General features: G+C 38.5%; 1 protein-coding gene across 1 annotated transcript; it reads left to right on the forward strand.

Annotated features, from left to right (window-relative positions):
- Positions 1-20587: 20587 nt before the first annotated feature.
- LOC138871334 (uncharacterized) lies at positions 20588-21159 on the forward strand. Its single transcript, XM_070149207.1, has 2 exons — positions 20588-20767; positions 20983-21159. Exons 1-2 carry the CDS (start codon positions 20588-20590, stop codon positions 21157-21159), a joined length of 357 nt encoding a protein of 118 aa, XP_070005308.1.
- The last annotated feature ends 4995 nt before the right edge of the window (positions 21160-26154 follow it).

Consider the following 26154-nt stretch of genomic DNA (forward strand, 5'->3'; position numbering starts at 1 on the left):
ATGTTATTTTTCAAACAAGAGATAAAGTGATGTCTGCAATTTGTGCCCTTAGAATTGACAAAGAGTTTGCTTATAACTCAATTAGCACTTATATTGTTGAGAAATTGAACTTGCCTTATGTTGAGCATATTGAACCCTACATGTTTGGAGGAGTAAAGGTAGATAAAAAAGTGTTATTACTATTCTCTATTGGAAGGTATGAGGATGCAATCTGGTGTGATGTGATTCCCATGAATAATTATCATGTCTTGTTGGGAAAGCCATGGTATGTTTACAGAAGAGCTTCATATAACATGGGAAAAATAGATACTCTTTTGAGATTAACGAGAAGAAACTCATTCTTGGACCTTTGACTCCCTCACAAATTTGTGAAGATGAAAAAAACGTTAAAGAGAATATGGAAAAATATGAGAGAGAAAAGAATGAGAGGAGTAAGGGAGTGCATGTCGACATCCCAAGAGAGGAAAAAGGAGAGGTTGTGTTGAGTGAAGAGAATGTGATGTCAAGTGAGAAAAAGAGTGAGCTTGAGGGAAAAGAAAAGAGGAAAGGCAATGAGATAACAAAAGTATGTGAGGTAGAGAGAGAAAAATATGAGGGTTTGAGTGAAGAAAAAGAAGAAAACTTTAGTGAGAGAAAAGAGGCTAAGAGTGAGGAAAAAGTTAGTCTTGAGATAAAAGCCAAATAGAGTGTAAGTAAAAAAACATGTTCTTTACTTTCTACCCCATTAACTCTTTCTTGTTTTAGTTCTTGTGTTTTTGTGTAGCCACATGTTGAAAGACCTTCTAAAAGGATAGGTGAGGCGCAAGAGATAGTGGTAAAGGAGCCCATTGGATTCCAACATGAAATAGGCGAAATCAATTCTTGTTGGATGGTGGAAGATAAAAGATTAATTAATTTATTTGTTGTTGAACCTTTTGACTATTTTGACCCTTATTTACAGGTTTATGACATGGAGTTGCCTAAATGCATTTCTAAGTTGGAGCCATTGCATAAAAGAATACAAGGTGAAGATGTTCCATTGGTAAATAAGTCCAAGTGTGGTATGTATAATTGGTTTATTCGAATTCTTGGCATTTCTAGGAAACCTAAGGTATTTTTGGAGGTAATGAACTATACTCTAATTTCTTATGTTAGTGACTTTGTAATTTTTGTGGATGATGATATTTTAATGCATATCAAGTCATTAACTGTAATATCTAAGTTCAAGTGCAAGAGTAATTTGCTTCCTTTTGAAATTGAGTATGACATAGATGATTATGCATTCCAACTTGGTGGAAAATGGCATGAAATTTATGAGAAGAAACTTTTTAATGAGTTAAATATTCTTTAATCTCTTATTCAAGTGCCTAATGAGTTTTCATGTGATAAATTGCTAGAATATAAATTTTGTTATTTGATGAGAAATCATTCCTCTAGTCATGTTGATTGTGAGCCTGTAGAAGTGTTTGCTTCTAGTAAAAAGGATATGCATGATTATTGTGACATTAGTCATCAAATACTCTTTCATGAACCTATCTATGACTCTTTCTGTGACGGTTTGAGCAATTATGTAGAATCCATTGATATTGCGAATATTATTGGGGAAAGTTATAATCATGAGCTTGAATATATTGAAATTTTTATTTTGGAATTTATGGGTTCTTCTAACCTTCTTGTGAATTTATGTGCTTCTTTAAATAGCTTATATGCAGAAGAATCCATGAAATTGGTAATTGATACTTGGATATATCATAAAAGTGTCTTATTTGATACATGTGGTAGAGATACTTGTTTTAAATGGACGCGTGATCAATCTTTTGTAATTTCATTATCATGCAGATTTTTTGACTACCTTAAGAGAGGTTTTTATGGACAAATCTAAGTAGGCATAAATTTTATTGGGATGATGATGTCCATATGCTTTATAAAGGAGTATTTACACCTATTAGGCTTAATTGGGTTAAGTGGACACACGGTCACCATTTTTTTACCATTTTTTCAAATTAGTGGATGCCATTTACCAGTGCCTGTCTTCGTTTTCTTGCAAGGTCAAAATTCGAGGACGAATTTTCTTCAAGAAGAGGGGAATGATAGTATCCTAGGAAGCTTAAATCTATTCAAGGACAAGGATAAAGCTTTGGAATCTCAAAAAGAGCCTTTAACAAGATCTCAAGCTAAAAAGCTGCAAAACAAGGTCATTGGACTTCAGGAGCGATCAAAGAAGCTGTTAGTTGAGAGGAAGAGCTTAAGGATAAAGCATATGAGTTATCTAGATGTTATAATTATTTTATGGTCCAAGTTCATGTCCAAGAAGAGGTGGATTAGATCCCAAGAAACATCCTCTGAAGAAAGTCCAAATCAGGCCACTGTTAGATAATTTTGGCATCTAAAATGTGCCCAAACTTGCAGCCCATGAAGTCCTACATAAAATCATGTTTTTAATAGCATAAAAAAGACTTACTTGATGTCCAAGAAAGGTAAAATAGGCGTGCTACATGCTGAGTGCAAGTTGGTGCCAAGTTGCTTGCAAATTTCCTTCAAGATTTCTAAGATTCTATCCAAGATTGGTTTGAGACTTATTCCCATATATTTTAGGACTATATTTATTTCTTTTCTAGTTATTTAAGGTTATGTTTCCTTTTCCTAAGATTTTTGGAATTACTTTCCACGAATGACTTGGTTTTGCTTCCTAGTATTTTTCTTTTCCTAAGGTAGTTGGACTTGTTGTCCAAAGTAGTTTACGACTTTATTTTCTTATTTTTTATCCTTAATTTCGTGACCCCCTCCTACCTATATAAGGGGTATCTTCTTTATTTTAGATTCAGATTATTCAGATTATTATCAACAAAAATTGTGAGATTTTTCTTGCACTCTTGTGTGTGGCTACTCTTGGATTTATTCTTCAACCTTTAAGACTCAACTTAAGGTGGTAAGATTAAACTCTTTCGAAATCTTAGATCACTTCTAGGTATTCAAGAAAGGTGATACGTTTAGGCTTATTGTTGTTCTTGTTATTCTAAAGGTTCGGGTTTTACAATCTATCTCTTATTTTTTATTCTCTATCAAAGGCGATTAGTTTTTTGTTAGCTAATTGTTGTTGTTAGGATTCAATTTCAAGAATAGACTTCTTGAATTTAAGAAACCCTTTCTTGAATTCAATCTATCTTTAATTTTCCGTCTTTTTTCGTTTCTTTATTTTCTTTTAGCTTCCACACGTTTCTTGACTTTCTTGTTTTTTCTTTAGTAATTCTTGAATCCCCTATCGTGTTGTTATCATAGTGGCTGAATTTCCTGGATTCACCAGAACACATTTGGTTTTAAAATCTAGTACATTTAAAGAAATTACCAAAGCTTCGTTGTGTGTGAGAAACAGTCTGTCTGTGTCCTCCTTCGTGATAGTGATGTCGCCTTCAGCAACTTCCCGGAGTCTCTTGCTATAGGTTATTGATACGTTCATATTTTTTTGTTGCCAAGAAGGTGACCCCGTTGACTTATCCCCCTCCCCCAAGATCATGTTGATCGTCTGCCACGGAGGATCTTCTCTTGCTTTCGAGGGCTCTGCGTTATCACGGTTGTGACCATAGTTGTTCTTGGCCCAGTCACATATGAATTCTCTGAGATGACCATTTTTAGTAGTGTTGCCACCTCTTCACGCAAATGTCGGCAGTCCTCTGTCCGGTGGCCATTTGTCCCGTGGTATTCACACCACAAATTGGGATCCCTATGGATGGGATCGGACCTCATCGGCTTCGAGAACTGTGCTTCTTTAATGTTCCTTATAGACGATACCAACTCTACTACACTGATGTTAAAGTTGTATTCTGATAGTCTGGGGTAGGAAGGATCTTGTGTACCTAACATTTCTTTGTCCTGTAATGATTAGTTGTTCTGATCGCGATCAATTCTTCTATTGGTAACGAACTTGTCTGCCGATTAGAAACCACTACCGTGTCCTTTGGACCATTCGTAAGGCAAAATCCGTGCCCTCGAAGATCGTCTATCTATGTCAAAATCGTCTTTTAATTTGATTTTTCTTTATTCTTCCCCCATCCTTTTGCTGATGACGGGAAGTCAATCTGATCATCTTCAATCCTTATCTTAGACTCGTACCGGTTGTGGACATCCACCCAAGTCGTAGCTTGGAACTCAAGCAAGCTTTCCTTCAACTTTCGGGAAGCGTCAAAACTTCTCGGATTTAGACTCTTGGTGAATGCTTCAATCACCCATTCATCTGGAATAGTCGGGAGCAACATCCTCTCATTTTGGAACCGGGTGACGAATTCCCCCAACAACTCGGACTCTTCCTGTGAAATTCTGAATATGTCGGCCTTTCTGGCCTGCACCTTTTTGGCCCAAGCATCAACCTTAATAAAAGAGTAGCGAATACCACGTCAATGCTCCCCTTATAAGAGTCTCTTTGAATTTTTTCAGCAAAACAGATTCAATCTTGTGGGGAGCTAAATCGTTCCCCTTCACCGTCATTGTATAGGTGGTAATATGCTCCTGAAGGTCTGAAGTTCCATCTTACTTTAGCATGTCGGGCATTTTAAACTGCTTCGAGATTAATTCTGGTGTCGCGCTTGGTTTGTACGGCAACTAAGTATAGTTCTTTGAGTTCGGTCCTTTCAGCATTGGTGGTGCACCCGAGATTTGGTCTATACTGGCGTTCACTTCCCTCATAAATCGTAAAGTTCGCTCTTGAAAGGATCGTCCTTGTTGTTGGGGCCGAATCCACTTCCCCAACCTCATCGGAGCCAACCTCGCCCCTCGGGGTGTTGTTGTCGACTCTCTACATTGTTTGATTTGCGAGAGAACCAGGAGGAATTGGACCTCATCCATTCGCATTATTGGAAGCCCCCGACGATGTTTGCTTCACCTCTGTCATAACCTTATCTTGCTGTATGAGATAGCCTAGAATGACCGCTTGTTGTAGGACCATTACCACTTTAACAACATGCACCTCTTCGGCATCATTGTGAGTCGCTCCCGAACAAGTCGCGGGTACCGTCTGTCATGAACCGACGTAGCATCATTTCCCTCGTTGCGGGTGTCACTGACTAAATCCTCGTGATGAGACTGATTTTCATTGAGCCTCAAGATTTTATGTGTTGTTAACACCATTATCTGCCATTTTTGTGGTTTTTTGCTAAGACAATTAATCAAAACACGTTAATAAAAGAGGCAAGGATCAACTTAATTACACGGCTGTCAAGGCCCCAAGGTGGGCACCAAACTGTTTACCAGTAAAATGGTACAGTTGAATTTATATGTGGTTTCTTGACAAGTAAATTAATTCGATCCTGAAATAAAATATTTGAAGAAATACACAATACTTAGCCTTGAGATGAAGATAAAATGACAGAAACAGTAAATCCAGGAGCAAGGCTTCCGCGCACAACAATAATGAAATCGAAAAGTAAGGAGATAAAATTGTACAGAGCTTTGAATAGATTATAGAATAAGTTTGCAAGAAAATTCGTGTCCTTTACAATGATAACAGAACTCACTATGTATAGCTGCACCTAGGAAACAAGGTCCTAGAATCATGCCCTTCTTTAATGTCAATTATAAGGGCCATTGAAGAATGTGTAACGGTGAGCATAAATGGCTAGTTCTTTGTAACAGGCAGTATACTAAATACTGTGGAATATTCTCCATTAAATGCTACTGGGTGGCAGGTACTTATTGCATTTTTGTGAGCGTCATCCTTTCCGGTGACAAATGTAACAGTTGTCTTTGGTTTTCACTATCCTCTGCCTTCGGCTCCATGTGTCACTCTATTATGCAACCACCTAGCATAGCATCTTTTACCCTATACACTATCTCTAATCAAGAAACTAAACCAAATAGTGGTTTAAATTTGTCCTACAAAAACACTTCTTGAAAGTAGTGTAGGATTACAAATAAAGAACAAAATAACAAAGACTCAACAAACATATGATATCTTCGATCTTTGGATCTAGTCCTTAAGGTTCCAACACCTTTGTTCTTGAAATGGTGGTGGCTAGAACTCGAGAGAATATGATTTTTAGATTTGCAAATGTTTGGAGAAATGAAATCCCTTACCTCATGTGTATAATATGTGTGTGTGATATCATCAAAGATGATGCAATAAAATGTCCTTTAATTTGGCCTTAGCAAATTATAACTGTGTTGTTGTACTGCTTCCAGATGGTACCGTGCAACAACTTTTACAACTGTAGAGTTGACTACACGATGACTAGAGGAACTGATCTCTATATGTTCCCTCTACTATTCCCTTATCTAATTTTATTGAGAATTGAACCAGACATCTGACTAGTCACTCTAAATGCAAGGGAACTAATTATATCATGTTCCTTATCTAGTTCTTTCATGAAGTTTGTCAAATCATCAAAATGAAAGACGCATAACTATCAATTTTTCCCATTTTGATGATGACAAATTTAAAATTGATATTCCCCCTAAGAACTAGATCTCCACATTGTTCCCCCTACAAATTTGCCATATTCCCCTTGAGAACATGTTTCATTCCTTTCAATTTTCAAGTAACACATGTACTGCCAGTCGGTACAGTGTAGTAGCTTTTGCAGTTGTAGAATTGACTATACGATGGCCAAAGAAACTGATCACATCTGGTCCCTATCTGGTTTCTCGAGAACGTTTGGCAAATTATCAAAACATGAAATAGCATAGCTTGTTACTTTTCAAACTATATTTTTAACTGTAAAAGCTGTCTTTGTTTCAGAAAGAAGGAAGAAGTTCGATATGCAAGCTCAAATATTCAGTTATGGATATCATTTATATATTAAAAAATAAGATAAAATTTATATAATTAAAAACTAAACATACTATAAATTATTTTGTATAATAGACAACATAAAAGTTATGATAAAAAAAGCCTTTGATTTGCACAATAATTATACTCTCATATAAAGTAAAATGGAGAGATGACTATTACGGAGAAGTTTGAGGACCCGTTCCCCCATTTACTTCTTATTCCCTACTTAATTGTTGTTATGTGACTTGATGAGGTAGTTGGTTCAAGTCCGGAGAGGTTTCAGAATGAATTGAGACACTTAGTCTCAAGGGTTGAAAGCTTAAGTTGAAAATATTGTCTGGATGTGAATTGTGTGTAAATGGCTCCGGAATAGAATTTTGATGGTTCATTTAGCTCTGTAGGGTGATTTTGGGCTTAGGAGCGTGTCCGAATAGAGATTTGGAGGTCCGTAGTTGAATTAGGCTTGAAATGGAGAAAGTTGGAAAAGCAGAAGCTTTGGAAATTTAGAAGTTTGACCGAGAGTTGACTTTGTGGTTACTAGGCTCGGATCGTGGTTCTGAGGGTTGGTGTAGGTCTGTTGTGTCATATATAACTTGTCTGCGAAATTTGAGGTCAGTCAGACTTGATTTGATAGGTTTCGGAATTGAATGTAGAAGTTAGAAGTTGAAAAGTTCTTTAGGCTTGAATCATGCGCGATTCGTGGTTTATCATTGTTTGATGTGATTGAAGGCTCGACTAAATTCATATCATATTTTAGGACTTTGTGGTATATTTGGTTAAGGTCCCGGGGGCCTTGGGTGGAGTTCAGATGGTTAAAGGATCAAGTTAGCAGGTTGAGAGGGTGCTGAAGCTCACCAGTTCTGGTGCAATCGCACCTGCGGAGTGGTGATCACAGGTGAAAGCTCGAGGGAGTGAGCAGGAAAATCTAGATGCGGCGTAGAGGGGACTGTGAATGGTCGCAGGTGCGAGGTAATTTTCGCACTAGCGTGGCCGCAGATGCGGCGAGTGGAGCATAGAAGCAGAATTGGACTAGGGGCTGTGGAGCACAGATGCAGAGGAGTTCAGCACGAGCGGACTCGCACCTGCACATGTGCGATTGCAGAAGCGGAGGCAGTAGAGTCTTGGCAAACCACAGAAGCGGGAGATTTCTTGCACCTGCGAAACCGCATGTGCAGCTAAATGAGCCGCAAGTGCGAAAGCACGGGGCAGATTATTAAATTTGAGGGTTTCGTGATTTTCATCATTTTAGACATTTCAAGCTCGGGCTTAGGCGATTTTCGAGAGGATTTTCAAGGGGTTTCTTGAGTTTAGTCACTTGTGGTTATTTTTATTCAATAATTATGTTTCCCCGTTGAATTTCCCACCTAGTTTGTGTGTTTTTGAGGTGGAATTTGGGAGTTTGAGGCTAGAAATTTGGATAGTTTAATTTGGGAATTTGAGTGACGATTTGGTGTCGGATTTTGGTAAATTTGGTGTGATTATACTCGTGGTTGAATGGGCTTCCGAATTTTGTGACTTTTCTTGGATTCCGAGATGTGGGCATGGGGGCGGGCTTTTGAGTTGACTATTTGACTTTTGACTAAGAACTTAGTATTTTCTTATGGAATTGATTCCTTTAGCTCGTGTTGATTGTATCAAACTGTTTGTGGCTAGATTCGAGGCATTTGGAGGCCGTTTCGCGAGGCAAGGGCTTGTCGGAGTAGGAATTTTCACAGTTTGAGGTAAGTAACACTTCTAGATTTGGTTTTGAGGGTATGAAACCCCAAATTACGTGTTATGTGATTGATGTTGAGGTGACACACATGGTAGGTGACGGACGTGTGGGCGTGCACTGTAAGAATTCTGACTAGGTCGAATTCCATGGAAATTGTATAGTTGAATAATCTTGTTGTTACTAGTATTTTCACCGTGTGTTAGAACTATTTAGCTGTCACTCATGTTAGAAATCCTTTTTAGTTTACAGGTTGAATTATTTGCTTAATTTGTCAAATTGTACTTAGTCACATCTATTATTTGCATAATATGTCTCAGTCTCTGTTGCCCTTTATCTGATACACCCTATCCTCATTGTTTGCCTGATTATAATGATTCTGGTGAGCCCGAGAGACTGGAGAGATTAATGACTAAGTAAGACTGAGGGTCTATTATGAGTGATATTCATGGGATCGGGCTGCACGCCGCATCACGCTTTATTAATTCATGCTAGGATTTTGCTTATTATAGTGCTTGGGCTGGATCGGCCACTCTGGAGTATGCACATCCGCAGTGGGCGCAACGCTAGGGGTTATATACATTTGGGCTGGATTTGCCCTGGTTTATTTACATTTTGGGCTGGATCTTCCCTATTTTGTGTTGAGTTTTATTGAAAACCTGAAAGCATGTCTAAATTCTTGTACCTTTACTTGTAGATTATAAATTTTTGAAATATCATTGTCATATTTGTTGTAAGTTTCCGTACTGTTAATACTGCATGTGGACTGTATTACTCAAACTCATCACAATTTTTAGTCCAATAGTTAGTCTTGTTACTTACTGAGTTGATTGTACTCACACTACACCCTGCACTTCATTTGCAGATCTAGGTGTTTCCGGACACGGTGGGTGCTGATTATCTGAGCAGCTTAGTCATTCGGGGATTTCGAGGTAGCTGCCGATCTTGACTCCTCTTCCCTATCTTTTAGCTTTATGTATTTAGTTTCATTTTCTTTCATAGATAGTATTTCAGACTTGTGTTGCATAGACACTCATGTACTCAATGACACCTTGGTTTTGGGAACTTCTGTATTGAGTTTTGATCTTCTATTCAGTTTATAAGAGCTTTAATTGTTTAAACCTATTTTAGTTCATTTTTCATTTTAAAAGTGTTAGAAATGTTTTGAGGTGCTGGCATGACTAGTACCATGTTAGGCTCCATCACGACATGCTAAGTTTTTGGGTGCCCCGAACTTCTTGGATAGGTGCCAGCGGATTCTTCGCACGGCGGGTACTCTAGAGACAAGTAGGGTCTCTTTCACTACTTTTCAGTTTACTGGGGCTGCCTTCCGATAGTGGGAGGCCTATGAGAGGCATAGGCCAGTCGGTGCAACACCACTTACATGGCATGAGTTATCCGTTCTCTTCTTGGAGAAGTTTGTGCCACAGACAAGCAGAGCTGCGCAGGCAGTTCGAGCAGCTACGTCAGGATGGCATGTCTGTGACCCAGTATGAGATGAGGTTTTCAGAGTTGTCATCACGCGGTTTGGTTGGTTCCCACTGAGAGGGAGAGGATTAGGAGGTTCATTAATGGCATCTACCAACACTACTGTTTTGTTATGACTAGGGAGAGTGTATCAGGTGCTACATTTGACAAAGTGGTTGGCACTGCTCGGCAGCTAGAGATGGTTTGTAGTCAAAAGCGTGAGGAAAGGGAGGCCAAGAGGCCTCGTGGTTAGAGTGGTTTCAGCAGTGTTCCTTCCGAGGGACAATCCTACCACAACAGGGTTCATCCTTATAGCCCCACTCAGACGGCTCGTCCAGTTCATCGTGGTGCATCATCCAACCATGGATTGTACAGTGCTAGACCGGGTCAGTCATCTCTATGTGCTCTCCCAGCTCGGAGTTCATCTCGTGTACCTTTAGTTTAGGGTTCATTTGCACCAGGTTCCTCTGATAGTTATTCAGGTTCACGGGGTCCGTCTCAATTTTTGCCAAAATTTCCCGAAAGGGGATGTTTCAAGTGTGGAGAGTTGGGTCATGTGAAGAAGTTGTGTCCCCGTCTTATGGGAGGTCCAGCTCAGCAGAGGAGGCAGGCCATGACTTCAACACCAGTTACTTCACCACCCGCCCAGCTAGCTCAATGTAGGGTTCACGCAGCTAGGGTCGCCCTTGTCATGACCCATATCAGAGGGCCACGATTGGCACCCGGTGCCTACTCAACCGAGCGCCACGTACCTTATTCTTTTTTTTTTCTATAAATCTCGTCACAGGCCATGATAGGCCACATCCATATATGTAATTAACAATATTAGAACTTAACTCATGTAACTAATTCAAAAGGATTTATATAGATACATAGGGGCCGACAAGGCCGTTGACATGTCATACCTAAAGCTATACACATGACACTGTCTGCAAAACCTCTAAGAAAACATGTTCATAATATATAAGTCGAGACAGGGTCCCCGACATCTTCACAAAACAAAGTAACATATATAGAACGTGACTCAGCAATACTCCAGGAAGATGTGGAGCTCACCAACCAAAAGCTGATATCTGGATGCAGCCTATAGTTGATGGTCCTCGCCTATCTACACCTGTGTGGCATGAGACACAGCACCGCAGGAAAAGGGACGTCAGTACGAAGAATGTACCGAGTATGTAAGGCAGAAATGAAACTTAATATAATAAGATACTATCTCGAGAAGAGATAAGAGTCACCTTATAACTTATGATTTGCCTCTGAGGGCCGTAACATATAGGATAAATCACATCTCGTATATATAAATAAAACTACAATATAATAATTCTAGTCACCTTATCTTTGTGACGTTAACTGCCCAACTGATCAGTGGTAACTGCCCGACCGGCCGTCGCACGGTGGTAAATATATGACTACCCAACCGGTAGTAAATAATAATACATAACTGCCCAACCGGTGGTAATTGTAACTGCCCAACCGGCCGTAGCTCGGTGGTAACGAACATTCGTATATCACAATACTATTAATATTAATATCTTTATTATGTAAAACCAAACTACAAGAACACCTTACTGCCACTCCTCCAAGTAGGATTTAGCAACAGAAACTTTTTGTTATTCTTTAACATATAGATTAACATAATCGACCTTCATGCATAAGCACTAAAGAAAGTTTAGCGAAACAAGGACAAATTATAATCCATCTTAACCATTAGGCTTCGAAATTTCTTATGAAATTTCTTAAAATCCAAATTAACTAAGTCCGGATAACTAAAGTACAAAATCTAATTGAAATCTAAAACCCTTCAATTACATGAAAGACTAAGCTTGATGATTAGTACAAATTTCCAAGCTTATTGAATTGTATAGATCATCACAGTCTAGTGAATATACAACAGACATTCAAATGAGTGACACCTTAAATGGAAGGAAGTACTTCAATATGCATGTGACAGAATCTGAATAAAAAACTTGTGTCACTTTTACAGGAATGAATAACGTAGACATCCTTAACTGCTAAGAGTAGAAACCCTTATTAAATAGCATTATATTTACGTATCCTTACTTGAACCATGCCAAAAAAAGAAGAAATAGCCTTAACATACCTAAAGTAGAAAAAACTCCGTATAATATTCTTGAAAAAGATTGCGCCGTACACCTTTGGAACCGCAAAATTTTTATGTTGCTAAAGTTTCAATAATTCTCGTCGGATTTTCCTTTCTTATTGCAAGAGGTCACGTTGAAAGTTTGTTAGATTTGCTAACTTTCTCCTTCTTGTTGCAAGAGGTAACATTGAAAGGTTATTAGATTTTGCTAACTTTTTCCTTCAGATTGAAGTCCTTGTCTTTTAGATAATAAAAATGAAGGGTATTACTTACGAGTTCTTGTAATTATGATAAATGAGGTGTCTTTGTTCTTGACACCTTATTTGCCACCTAACCAAAGACAATTAATAGTCATTTGGTCAAGAATCGGCATGTTTCCACGTGGGTTGGGTGGGGTTTTCTTTAATCTTTATCACTTATTAGGTAATTAGATAATGTTCCGTTATCCGGTTAATTAACCAATTATCCGCATAATTAAAAATTATCTCAAATTACTTAAAATTCTACTTATTTTGATACACTTTATACATCATACTAACATCGTTATATGGTACCTTGTATGATACTAGTCCATAAATATCGGAGATTATCGCTCGGCCCGTAGTTTATCCCAAATCGACAACCTTCAACGAAACTCATTTTCTTTTATTTGCTTGCCTTCTTTCCATCACGAATTTACTCACCACATGCTTGAAATAGCCTAATGCTTATAATCTCAAGAAAATCACATCCCCGAGTCTACATCCATTAACTGAAGACGAAACTTTAACGTATAAAACGCGAGATGTAACAGCCCTAGAGGGGGAGGCTGATCAAGTGGCAGTCAGACCCGATTCGATGCTATTCCTGCCAGGCCAGATGCCGTTACTTCAGACACAATGATCACAAGTATTATTTTAGTATGCCACATGGATGCTTCTGTATTATTTGACCATGGTTCCACTTATTCGTATGTATCATGGTATTTTGCTCGTTATCTGGATATGCCCCGTGAGTCCTTATTTTCATCTGTTCATGTATCTATGCCGGTGGGCGATACTATTATTGTGGACAGTGTATATCAGTCGTATGTAATGACTATTGAGGAATTGAAGACAAGAGTTGATCTCTTATTGCTTAGTATGGTCAATTTCGACGTGATCTTGGGTATGGATTGGTTGTCTCCATGTCATGTTATTTTATATTGTCACGCTAAGCCCGTGACGTTGTCGATGCCGAGGTTGCCAAGGATCTAGTGGAGAGGTTCTCGAGATTATGTTCCCAGCAGGGTGATTTCTTATTTGAAGGCCCAACATATGGTTAGGAAAGGGTGCTTGTCTTATTTGGCCTTTGTAAGGGATGTTGGTGCAGATACCCCTACTATTGATTCTGTTCTGGTGTTACGAAACTTTTCGTGTGTGTTTCCTACAGACCTGTCGGGCATGCCGTCTTACAGGGATATTGACTTTGGTATTCACTTGGTGTCAGGAACTCAACCCATTTCTATTCCTTTGTATTGTGTGGCACCAGCTAAGTTGAAGGAATTGAAAGAATGGCTTCAGGATCTTCTTGATAAGGGGTTTATTAGGCCTAGTGTGTCACCTTGGGGTGCACCGATTCTATTTGTGAAGAAGAAGGATGGTACTATGCGGATATGCATCGACTATAGGTAGTTGAACAAAGTTACAATCAAGAACAGGTATCCTTTGTCATCGCATTGATGATCTATTTGACCAGCTTCAGGGAGCGAGAGTGTTCTCTAAGATTGATTTGAGGTCTGGGTATCATCAGTTGAAGATTCGGGACTCGGACATTCTAAAGACGGCATTCAGGACTAGTGGTGGTCATTATGAGTTCCTTGTGATGTCTTTTGGGCTGACCAATGCCCTAGTAGCCTTCATGCATCTGATGAACAACATATTTCAACCTTATCTTGACTCGTTTGTCATAGTATTCATTGATGATATCCTGGTGTACTCTCATAGCCAGGATGAGCATGCCCAACATTTAACGATTGTGTTGCAGTGGTTGAGGGAGGAGAAGCTTTATGCCAAGTTCTCTAAGTTTGAGTTTTGGCTTAGTTCGGTGGCGTTCTTGGGGAACATGGTGTTCAGAGTTGGCCCAGACCATCCTTAACTACGAAGATTGGAGGTTTCTCAGTTTGGCCAGTTATTATCGTCAGTTCGTAGAGGGTTTTTCGTCTATTGCATCGCCTTTGACCAAATTGACCCAGAAGGGTGCTACTTTCAGGTGGTTGGATGAGTGTGAGGAGAGCTTTTAGAAGCTCAAGACTACCTTAATCATAGCTCCAGTTCTAGTGTTGCCTTCAACTTCTGGCTCTTATACAATGTATTGTGATGCTTCTCGGATCGGTATTGGGTGTGTCTTGATGCAGGAGGGTAGAGTGGTTTCTTATGCTTCTCATCAATTGAAGCCTCATGACAAGAACTACCCCTTCCACGATTTGGAGTTGGCTTTCATTGTTCATGCATTGAAGATTTGGAGGCATTATCTCTATGGTGTGTCTTGTGAGGTATTTATGGATCATCGGAGTCTCCAGAACTTGTTCAAACAAAAAGATCTAAATTTGAGGCAACGGAGATGATTGGAGCTGCTAAAGGACTATGATATCACAATTCTGTATTGGCCAAGGCCAATGTCGTGGTTGATGCCTTGAGTAGAAAGGCGGTGAGTATGGGTAGGCTTGCATTCATTCCTATTGGTGAGAGACCACTTGTTGTTGATGTTCAGGCCTTGGCCAACTAGTTCGTGAGATTAGATGTTTCGGAGCCCAGCTAGGTTCTAGCTTGTGTGGTTTCTTGTCTTCTTTATATGATTGCATCAGAGAGCTCCAGTATGATGATCCCTATTCACTTGTCCTTAAGGACACGGTTCAACACAGTGATGCCAAGGATGTTACTATTGTGGATGATGAGGTGTTGAACATGCAGGGTCAGATTTGCGTGCCTAATATAGATGGGTTACGTGAGTTGATTCTTGAGGAGGCCCATAGTTCGCGGTGTTCCATTCATCCGGGTTCCGCGAAGATGTACCAGGACTTGAGGCAATACTATTGGTGGAGGAGGATAAAGAAGGATATAGTGGGGTTTGAAGCTTGGTGCCTAAACGGTCAGTAGGTGACGTATGAGCATCAGAGACCGGGCAGATTGCTTTAGAGGCTTGAGATTCTAGAGTGGAACTGGGAGCGTAGTACCATGGATTTTGTAGTTGGGCTCCCACGGACTTCGAGGAAGTTTGATATTATTTGGGTGATTGTGGATCAGTTGACCAAGTCCGCGCACTTCATTTTAGTTGGGACTACTTATTCTTCGGAGCGGTTGGCTGAGATTTACATCTGCGAGATTGTTCACCTTCACGGTGTGCTAGTGTCCATCATTTCAAATCGGGGCATGCAGTTTACATCGCAGTTTTGGAGAGCCGTGTAGTGAGAGTGAGCACACAGGTTGAGTTGAGTACAACATTTCTGATAACAACTAGGTCGGGAATCCAAATTAGAGTAAGAATTTGAGAAGTAAATGCGGAAGCAATAACAACAAGGAATTGAACAACTAGAATTAAAGAGATGAAAATAAAAGATATGGGAAGAATTCAAGGAAAGAATTCCAAGAACTTCCAAGAACGTAAGTTCTATAGCCTTGACAAAATCAAAGTAACAACATCTTGATTTATGGAAGAAATCAAACGCCTTTACTTAAAAAGCAAATCAAAACAATAGATTCGGATCTTGACCACTTTACGAGTAACTTGAGATAACAATTAATAATTAGTATCAGTCGCCTTCTAAGAATACCACAAAGGTATCAAAGATATTATAAAAGAGAAGTAATCTTACTACTTTGAACTAAGAACTAGTAAAGGTTGAAAGATAAATCTCAAAGCACAAGTAACAAAGGTTCAAAAGAACTCTCAAAGTACGATATACTTAATCAATAAATGTTGTCTCTTATGAATGAGAAGAACTCCTTATTTATAGGAGTTAAAAGCACTTAAAATAATGTAGGGGGTTGCTAAAAAGTCATCTAAATTAGGTAGGGGGCTGCTAGGGGTCACAATAGCCATCAAACTTAGGTAGGTGGCTCCTAAGGGGTAACAAAAGCCATCAAAATTAAGTGGGGGGCGGCCAAATCCTTTTGGGGCAGATTTGGGCCTTAAAACTATTAGTTTGGGCCATTGGTTTGGACTCCAATTGGGCTCCTTTTGAAACACCCCCTTTTGGACCTCTTTTAAGGTCATTTTGAGCCTTATTGGTGGACTTCAAGGGCTGATTTGGTAACCCAATCTTCCTCCTCTTGGACTTCAATTTGGACCACCATATAATTGTAAAATTTGGACAATTTATTTCCTTTGGTCTTGAGCTCTTCCTCTACAATTGAAAGCTTCTTTATTTGCCATTGAAGTCTAGCAACCTTAGTTTGCAACTCTTTAGCTTGAGATCTTGTATATGGCCTTGGAGCTTCCAAAACTCTATCCTTGTCCTTGATGCTATCACCTAGCCAATTCACATCCTTTATCCTTGAGCTCTTCCTCCCAATTAATAACTTCTTCATTTGCACTTGAAGTCTAATGATCTTGTTTTGTAATTCTTTAGCTTGAACTCTTATTAAAGGCCATCTTTGAGATTCAAAAGCTTCATCCATGTCCTTGAATAGAGTTGAGCTTCCTAGGATGCTATCATTCCCCTCTTCTTGAAGAAAATTCGTCCTCGAATTTCGACCTTGCAAGAAAAAGAAAACACGCACTAGTAAATGGTATCCACTAATCTGAAAAAATAGTAGGAATAAAATAAGATAGTGACAATGTGTCCATTTAACCCAATCAATCCTAATAGGTATAAATACTCCCTTATAAAGAATATGGACATCATCATCCCAATAAAATTTATGTCTACCTAGATTAATACAATAAAAACCTCTCTTAGATGCACCATGCAATGGAACTTGCAATTCGATCTTGTCGGTACGGCAGTCCATGAGTATACATGATAAAGAAATTATAAGAGAGTAACTACACATCCATTTAATATAAGTACCTTTACCACATTTAACAAACAAGATACATTCATGATATAGACTACTAACTACAATTACAAATCTCATGGATTCCTCTACATGAAAGAGTATTTGATCACCAGTATTACAACAATCATGCATATCCTCTTTACTAGAAACAAATACTTTTACAATCTTACAATGAACATGACTTGAAGAATGACTCCCCATCACATAACAAAGATCACATTCTTTAGCACATGAAAACTCATTAGCCACTTGAATAAGATAAGAAGAAATATTTAACTCATTTGCAAGCCTCTTCACAGAAATTCCATGCCTCTTTCCACCAAGTTGGAATAAGTAATCATCTATGTCATACACAATTTCAAAAGGAAGCGAATTACTCTTACACATTAACTTAGATATTATAGTTAATGACTTGATGTGCATCAAAATATCATCATCTACAAAAATTATAAAGTCACCAATATAAGAAATAAGAGTGTAATTCATTACCTCCAAAAATACCTTAGGTGTTCTAGAAAGACCAAGAATGCAAATAAACCAATTATACATACCATACTTGGACTTATTTACCAATGGAACATCATCACCTTGTATTCTTTTATGCAATGGCTCCACCTTAGCAATGCTTTTAGGCAACTCCATGTCATAACCCTGTAAATAAGAATCGAAATAGTCAAAAGGTTTAATAACAAAGAATTTAATCAAGCTTTTGTCTTCCACCATCCAACAAGAATTGATATTGCCGAATTTATGTTGGAATCCAATTGGATCTTTTGCCACCATCTCTTGCGCCTCACCACTCCTTTCAAAAGGTATTTCATCACGTGGCTGCACAAAATCACAAGAACTAAAACAAGAAAGAGTTAATGGGTTAGGAAGTAAAGAAACGTTTTTCTTGCTTACACTCTCTTTGGCTTTTATCGCAAGACTAATGTTTTCCTCACCCTTAGCCTCTTTTCTCTCACTAAAGAGTTCTTTTCCTTCACTCAATCTCTCTTGTTTCTCTCTCTCTACCTTACAAACTTTGTTTCTCTTATTGCTTTCTCTCTTTTCTTTTTTCTCAAGATCATTGTTTACCTCACTTGACATCCCACTCTTTTTACTCAAGACAACCTCTCCTTTTTCCTCTCTTGGAATGTCAACATGCACTCCCTTACTCCTCTCATTCTTTTCTCTCTCGTATTTTTCCATATTCTTTTTAACAATCTTTTCATCTGCACAAATTTGTGAGGGAGTCAAAGGTCCAAGACTGAGTTTCTTCCCATTAACCTCAAAAGAGTATCTATTTTTTTCGATACTATATGAAGCACTTCTATAGATATTCCATGGCCTTCCCAACAAGATATGAAAACGATTCATGGGAATGACATCACACCAAATCACATCCTCATACCTTCCAATAGAGAATGGTAATAACACTCTTTTATCTACCTTTACTCCTTTCAACATGTAGGGATCAATATGTTCAACACAAGGCAAGTTCAATTTCTCAACCATATAAGTGCTAATTAAGTTATAGTTAAATGCTTTGTCAATTCTAAGGGTATAAATTGTAGACATCACTTTAGCTCTTGTTTGAAAAATAACTTTACCATTGTCTTCTTTCCATTCGATATATTGTAATATCGACCTTTCAAGAGTCATAGATCTACTCCTTCCACTGCAACTACCTATTTGAGATATCTTGACATAGATTAAAGGAAATATGTATCTCTCAAATTTGGCTTCATTGTTTTTTTTTTCAATTGTTCTCTCACACACTTTACCCTTTTTTTCTCTCGAAATAACCTTTGAACAAAATACTTTGTAGATTTATAGTTAAACCAACTCGTATGAAGTTCTTAGTAGTAAAATTCAGATTTTTGGGGAACTAATGAAAGAAACTCAAATCCTAGAACTATTAGGCTCGGTTGAAACATGACGCGAACAAAAAGGAAAGGATTATATGTTTAGATTAGAAAGAGTAAGAAAATCTAGGATCCCCTCTTCTTGTTTCCTTTGTTAATTTTTGGTAACAAATTAGATACAAAAGAAATATCCCGGAGAGCACGCAATTCTATTTTTTGTTCTAAAAACTGATTTTCGTTTTTTTTTAATTTTTTTTTCTTTTCTTTGCTCTTAGTATTCAAGAAATCCCAAGACTTACCAAGAACGAAATCTTGATAAAAACCGCTCTGATACCACTTGATAACAACTAGGTCGGGAATCCAAATTAGAGTAAGAATTTGAGAAGTAAATGCGGAAGCAATAACAACAAGGAATTGAACAACTAGAATTAAAGAGATGAAAATAAAGGATATGGGAAGAATTCAAGGAAAGAATTCCAAGAACTTCCAAGAACGCAAGTTCTATAGCCTTGACAAGATCAAAGTAACAACGTCTTGATTTATGGAAGAAATCAAACGCCTTTACTTAAAAAGCAAATCAAAACAATAGATTCGGATCTTGACCACTTTACGAGTAACTTGAGACAACAATTAATAACTAGTATTAATCGCCTTCTAAGAATACCACAAAGGAATCAAAGATATCATAAAAGAGAAGTAATCTTACTACCTTGAACTAAGAACTAGTAAAGGTTGAAAGATAAATCTCAAAGCACAAGTAACAAAGGTTCAAAAGAACTCTCAAAGTATGATATACTTAATCAATAAATGTTGTGTCTTATGAATGAGAAGAACTCCTTATTTATAGGAGTTAAAAGCACTTAAAATAATGTAGGGGGTTGCTAAAAAGTCATCTAAATTAGGTAGGGGGCTGCTAGGGGTCACAATAGCCATCAAACTTAGGTAGGTGGCTCCTAAGGGGTAACAAAAGCCATCAAAATTAAGTGGGGGCGGCCAAATCCTTTTGGGGCAGATTTGGGCCTTAAAACTATTAGTTTGGGCCATTGGTTTGGACTCCAATTGGGCTCCTTTTGAAACACCCCCTTTTGGACCTCTTTTAAGGTCATTTTGAGCCCTATTGGTGGACTTCAAGGGCTGATTTGGTAACCCAATCTTCCTCCTCTTGGACTTCAATTTGGACTACCAAATAATTGTAAAACTTGGACAATTCATCTCCTTTGGGCTTGAGCTCTTCCTCTACAATTAAAAGCTTCTTTATTTGCCATTGAAGTCTAGCAACCTTAGTTTGCAACTCTTTAGCTTGAGATCTTGTATATGGCCTTGGAGCTTCCAAAACTCTATCCTTGTCCTTGATGCTATCACCTAGCCAATTCACATCCTTTATCCTTGAGCTCTTCCTCCCAATTAATAACTTCTTCATTTGCACTTGAAGTCTAATGATCTTGTTTTGTAATTCTTTAGCTTGACATCTTATTAAAGGCCATCTTTGAGATTCAAAAGCTTCATCCCTGTCCTTGAATAGAGTTGAGCTTCCTAGGATGCTATCAATTTCACCCTCAGACAGATGGGCAGTCCGAGCGCACTACTCAGATATTGGAGTATATGCTATGCACTTGTGTCACAGATTATGGGGGTTCCTGGGATCAGTTTCTACCGCTCACAGAGTTTGCCTACAACAACAGCTACCAATCAAGCATTTAGATGGCCCCGTATGAGGCTTTGTATGGGAGACAGTATCGGTCTTCAGTGGGATGGTTTTTGCTGGGTGAGGCTAGGCTATTGGGAACTGACTTGGTTCAGAATGCTTTAGACAAGGTTAAATTGATTCAGGATCACCTTCGCACGGCGCAATCTAGACAGAAGAGTTACGCCGATAGAAAGGTTCGTGATATTGCCTACATGGTTGGGATAAGGTACAGCTTAAGGTTTCACCCATGAAGGGTGTTATAAGGTTCGGGAAGAAGGGAAAGTTAATCGCTCGGTATATTAGGCCATTTGAGGTGATTCAGAGGACTGGAGAGGTGGCTTACAAGCTTGCCTTGCCACCTAATCTGTCGAGTGTGCATCCAATATTTCATGTTTTTGTGCTTCGGTAGTATGTTGGTGATCCGTCTCAAATTTTAGATTTCAGCACAGTTTATTTTGATGGTGATTTGAATTATGATGTGGAGCCGATGGCCATTTTGGGTCGGCAGGTTCGAAAGTTGAGGTCAAATGACATAGCTTCAGTGAAGGTGCAATGGAGAGGTCAGCCAGTTGAGGAGGTTACTTGAGAGACCGAGCAGGAGATGCAGAGCATATATCCACGCTTATTTGAGACTTCAGGTATGTTTCTAGACCCGTCCAACGTTTGTTTAAGATGGGGAGGATGTAACGACCCGATCGACGTTTTGAGAGTTGTAGCCACATTCCCCCATTTACTGCTCATTCCCAGCATAATTGTTATTATGTGACTTTTCGGGGTAGTTGGTTCGGGTCCGGAGAGGTTTCGGAATGAGTTGAGACACTTAGTCTCAAGGGTTGAAAGCTTAAGTTAAAAAGGTTGACTGGATGTGAATTATGTGTAAATGGCTCCGGAATGGAGTTTTGATGGTTCCTTTAGCTCCGTAGGTTGATTTTGGACTTAGGAACGTAGACTTAGGAGCATATCCGAATAGTGATTTGGAGGTTCGTAGTTGAATTAATCTTGAAATGGCGAAAGTTGAAAAATTAGAAGCTTTGAAAATTTAGAAGTTTGACCGAGAGTTGACTTTGTGGTTACCGGGCTCGGATCGTGGTTCCGGGGGTTGGTATAGGTCTGTTATGTCATTTATAGCTTGTATACAAAATTTGAGGTCAATCGAACTTGATTTGATAGGTTTCGGCATCAAATATAGAAGTTAGAAGTTCAAAAGTTCTTAAGGCTTGAATCGATATGCGATTCATGGTTTTAACGTTGTTTGATGTGATTTGAAGGCTCGAATAAGTTCATATCGTATTTTAGGACTTGTTGGTATATTTGGTTGAGGTCCCGGGGGCCTCGGGTGGAGTTTAGATGGTTAATGGATCAAGTTAGGAAGTTGAGAGGCTGTTGAAGCTCACCAGTTCTGGTGTAATCGCACCTGTAGAGTGGTGATCGCAGGTGCGAGAGGGGAAGCCCAGATACGTCCTGGAGGGGATTGTGCAATGGTCGTATGTGCGAGGGAATTTCTGCACCTGCGGCGCAGAAGCGGAATTGGACTAGGGGCTGTGGAGCGCAGATGCGGAGAAGTTCCGCAGGTGCGCACTCATACCTGCGCGTGTTTATGATAGGCTATAATTACGTATTTTAGTCGCTTATTACACTCTAATTTACTGCACTTTAGTTGAGTTTGAGCTTTAATCGCTAGTGTTTTGTACTAAATATGTGTTTTATACCTTGTAGGAGTGATTCCAAGCTATGTAGATATTATGGAATGAATTCAAGTGATTTGGAGCTTTGAAGTCTGAGTAAAAAGCCCAATGAATTAAGCCGGGATCGCATTCGGGAATCAACGGATGATAGTTAAGAACGAAATGGAGAATCGAGCGGGCATACACTGCATTGTATAGTAAAATACACATCACTTTTTGCTCAGAACTCCGTTTGGGCTCCACAATATATCCTTGGAAAACTATTTGAAAGGGATACAACTTCCATGTTTTGCATTTTCGCAAATTCTCACTATCACGCCGCATAGGGTGCCGTAGAAGTGTAAAAACTGGCCTGACAAGAAAATGCAAGGTTGCTGATAATCTCCTCTAGCGCGGCGCAAGGTGCAGCGCAGGGTGCAGCACGCCTGTACAAATTTTACAGAGCCAGAGTCCTATATCGTGCAGAAAAGGGTATTTCGTCTGGGCCCGACCCTAATTGGTGTAAATACATATAAAAACGCTATTTTGAGGACTTTTGACACATCTTAAACCTATGAAGACTATTTTGAATAGGAGAAGACGATTGGAGCATTCTTTGGAGGAGGAAATCATCAAGTTCTTCATTCCTTCATCTTTGTTTTGTAATTTGATTATGCAAAATACTTGAAAATTTGTTACTACGAACATAAGTGGCTAAGCACTCTAGTTCTAGGGTTGTGGTTGACATGATTATTAATGTTTATTAATTATATCTTCGTTAATTCGGATTATCATCTTGTGGTTGTTTCTCTAATTCTGTGCATAATTGCTTAATTGTCTGGCCAGCAGTTGAGTTCTACTAACTATCTATGCTATGCTTGGGAAAGCCATGTTTAGATTAGAGTAGAATTAGATAGAGCTTGTTTCTGAACTCGTGGCTCGAGGGAAGATTTCGCTGTTAGGATAGGAATATACCATTGTCTTGCCTAATTAAATATCGTATTATATTTGTTCATGATAGACTCAATACCATAGGAATATAAGATTGATATATTATAGGCGGACGAGTAGTATTGTGGGAACATGCTATTCATATAAAAGATCCGGTTAATTAGCAACCATAGATAATCTGGATTAACGAGTGTGATTATTGAACTTAATAGGATTGATAAACTAACCACAACCCTGGAATCTTCATCTCCTCTGAATTAAAGTCTCATAATACCCATTTGCATTCTTGTTGATTTAGTAGATATTTGTTTAATTTCCGCAATAGTAGACTAATAGAAGAACATCACCCTTGATTATCTTGGATAATTAATTGATTTTAATTTGCTTAGTTAACGATAAATCTAAGTCTTTGTGGGTTCGACATCTGACTTTCAAGTCACTTTATTACTTGACAACCACGTATACTTGCGTGTGTGTTTGGTCCCAACAAGTTTTTGCACACAAAGGACGATGCCTGGGGGAAGTCTGAGTACTAGGGAGTCTCTTTTACCCTCTTATTATTTATAGTGTGCATTGAGGACATTACACAACTTTAAGTGTGGGGTGAGGAGATTGTTTGGTAGAGTTCCTGTGCTATTTTAGCTTAGTTGTAGCACTCGCTCTTAGTGTAGAGTTTTTGTTAAAAAAAATAACGGAAAAAAATAATAAATAAATAAATTTGGACTTGTCCCGACAATGGATCTCCTAGACAATTTTCTTGAGGTATTTAAGTCTAAAGAAAAAGGACAAAAAGATTTTCTTTGTCGGTAGTGTAGTAATTCCCCCTTGGTTTTTCTTTGTGCCGCGGTTCTTTTCCAAGGGTTTTGTTTGAACCGGGTGTAGGTAGTTTTATTTTTTTTAGGAGAGAAGCCATGATGCTGAGAATTGAATTGAAGCAATATCTTTTGACTTTGTTATGCCTTGAGTATAGTGAGTACTTTAGTTGTGATGCTTAGGCTCAGTTTTTGACTCTTGTATAAGTACCTTAAATTGTATGATCTCAACTTTGCTTAACTTCTTTGACTAGAGTGTCTTGATGAGTCCAATCCTGAGTGAGTTATGTGCCATGTGTGTGTAAGGTTTTGTGTTATTCTGTGCATTACATTTGATGTCTAGAACATGCCCCGTGTGTTTGCAAAGCAAAATAGTAGTTTTGTTCAGTCTTGGAAGTAATATAGGCATTTTTTTGTTGAACCATATATATATAGTTTATCCGCCTAATTGTTATGTATCATAGTTAACCCCTTTGAGCCTGTAATCCTGTTTCTTTGGAAACCACATTACAAGCCTTACCCATTTGTTTGAATTAACCATCTATTTGAACCTTTTCACCTCTCATGAGCACTTGAATTATTATGAACTTTGTAAAAGTTAAAGTGTGGGGTGGTTGGTTTGGCTTTTGAGTGGAACTAATGAAATAAGGAGAAAGATGCAGTGTTTGAAATAAAGCAAGAGCCACTTGAAAAGAGCAAAAAAAAATAGTTGTATTGCTGTGAAAAATTGATAGTGGTGACTTTTGATGTAATTGTGCTTAAAGACGTATGGAGTTAATATACATTGATGTGACAGTGGAGTTATGATTTGACATAAGTGTGGGGTTTTAAATGTTAAAGTGTATGTATTAAAGTGTTTAGGAAGGTGTAGTCACTCTTATATCTAAATGTATTCTACCCGTCCTGCAGCCTACATTACAACCAAATAAAGTCCTACTTGATCCTAGACTGAATAAGCTCGATTAGTAGAGTAGTATACTACAGGCAAGCCTATGGTGCATCTTTTGTGGCATATGAATGTTATTTCTGAGAGTGAGTGAATTCTTTCTATCTTGAGTTCCTAATTGTTCTTCAATTTTATTGTGTGTGGAACTACTCTCTTTTGTTATGTGAGGGTACTTGATTCATGAAGGAAAGGTAATGTCAAAGACATCTATGTTAGAGTAAGTGGGTGAGTTGTGAATAATGCATGGTACTTGTGAGTCAATTCTTGAGGTGAAGTTGTTACACTCTTGTGCTTAGTCTATTTTAAATATTTTTGGTATGATCAGTTAGGAGAGCTATTTAAAAAGGTCGTGTCTTTATAAAGTGTAGTTTGATTGCTCGAGGATGAGCAATGGTTTAAGTGTGGGGTGTCGATGATCGGCTATAATTACGCATTTTAGTCGCTTATTACACTCTAATTTACCGCACTTTAATTGAGTTTGAGCTTTAATCGCTAGTGTTTTGCACTAAATATGTGTTTTATGCCTTGTAGGAGTAATTCCGAACTATGTAGATATTATGGAATGAATTCAAGTAATTTGGAGCTTTAAAGTCTGAGTAAAAGCCCAAAGAATTAAGTTGGGATCGTGTTCGGGGATCAACGGATGATAGTTAAGAACGAAACAGAGAATCGAGCGGGCATACTGCACATTGTTTAGTAAAATACACATAATGTTTTGCTCAGAACTCCGTTTGGGCTCTACAATATATCCTTGGAAATCTATTTGAAAGGGCTACAACTTTCATGTTTTGTATTTTTGAAAATTCTCATTACTGCACCGCATGGGGTGCCGCAAAGAGTGGCACAGTAGTGTAAAAGCTGGCCTGACAAGAAAATGCAAGGCTGCTGATAATCTCCACTAGCGCGGCGCAGGGTGCGGCGCGCCTCTACAAATTTTACAGAGGCAGAGTCCTATTTCGTGCAGGAAAGGGTATTTCATCTGGGCCCGACCCTACTTGGTGTAGATACATATAAAAACGCTATTTTGAGGACTTTTGACACATCTTAGACCTAGGAAGACTATTTTAAAAGGGAGAAGACAATTGGAGCATTCTTTGGAGAAGGAAATCATCAAGTTCTTCATTCCTTCATCTTTGCTTTGTAATTTGGTTATGCAAAATACTTGGGAAATTGTTACTACGAACATGAGTGGCTAAGCACTCTAGTTC

This window comes from Nicotiana sylvestris, chromosome 6 (assembly GCF_000393655.2).
Source record: "Nicotiana sylvestris chromosome 6, ASM39365v2, whole genome shotgun sequence".
Lineage (NCBI taxonomy): Eukaryota > Viridiplantae > Streptophyta > Magnoliopsida > Solanales > Solanaceae > Nicotiana > Nicotiana sylvestris.

Coding starts and splice junctions, on each gene's coding strand:
- LOC138871334 (XM_070149207.1), top strand. CDS start 20,588: ATGGCCCCGTATGAGGCTTTGTATGGGAGACAGTATCGGTCTTCAGTG. Junction 20,768..20,982: donor AGAGTTACGCCGATAGAAAG/GTTCGTGATATT, acceptor GTGCTTCGGTAG/TATGTTGGTGATCCGTCTCA.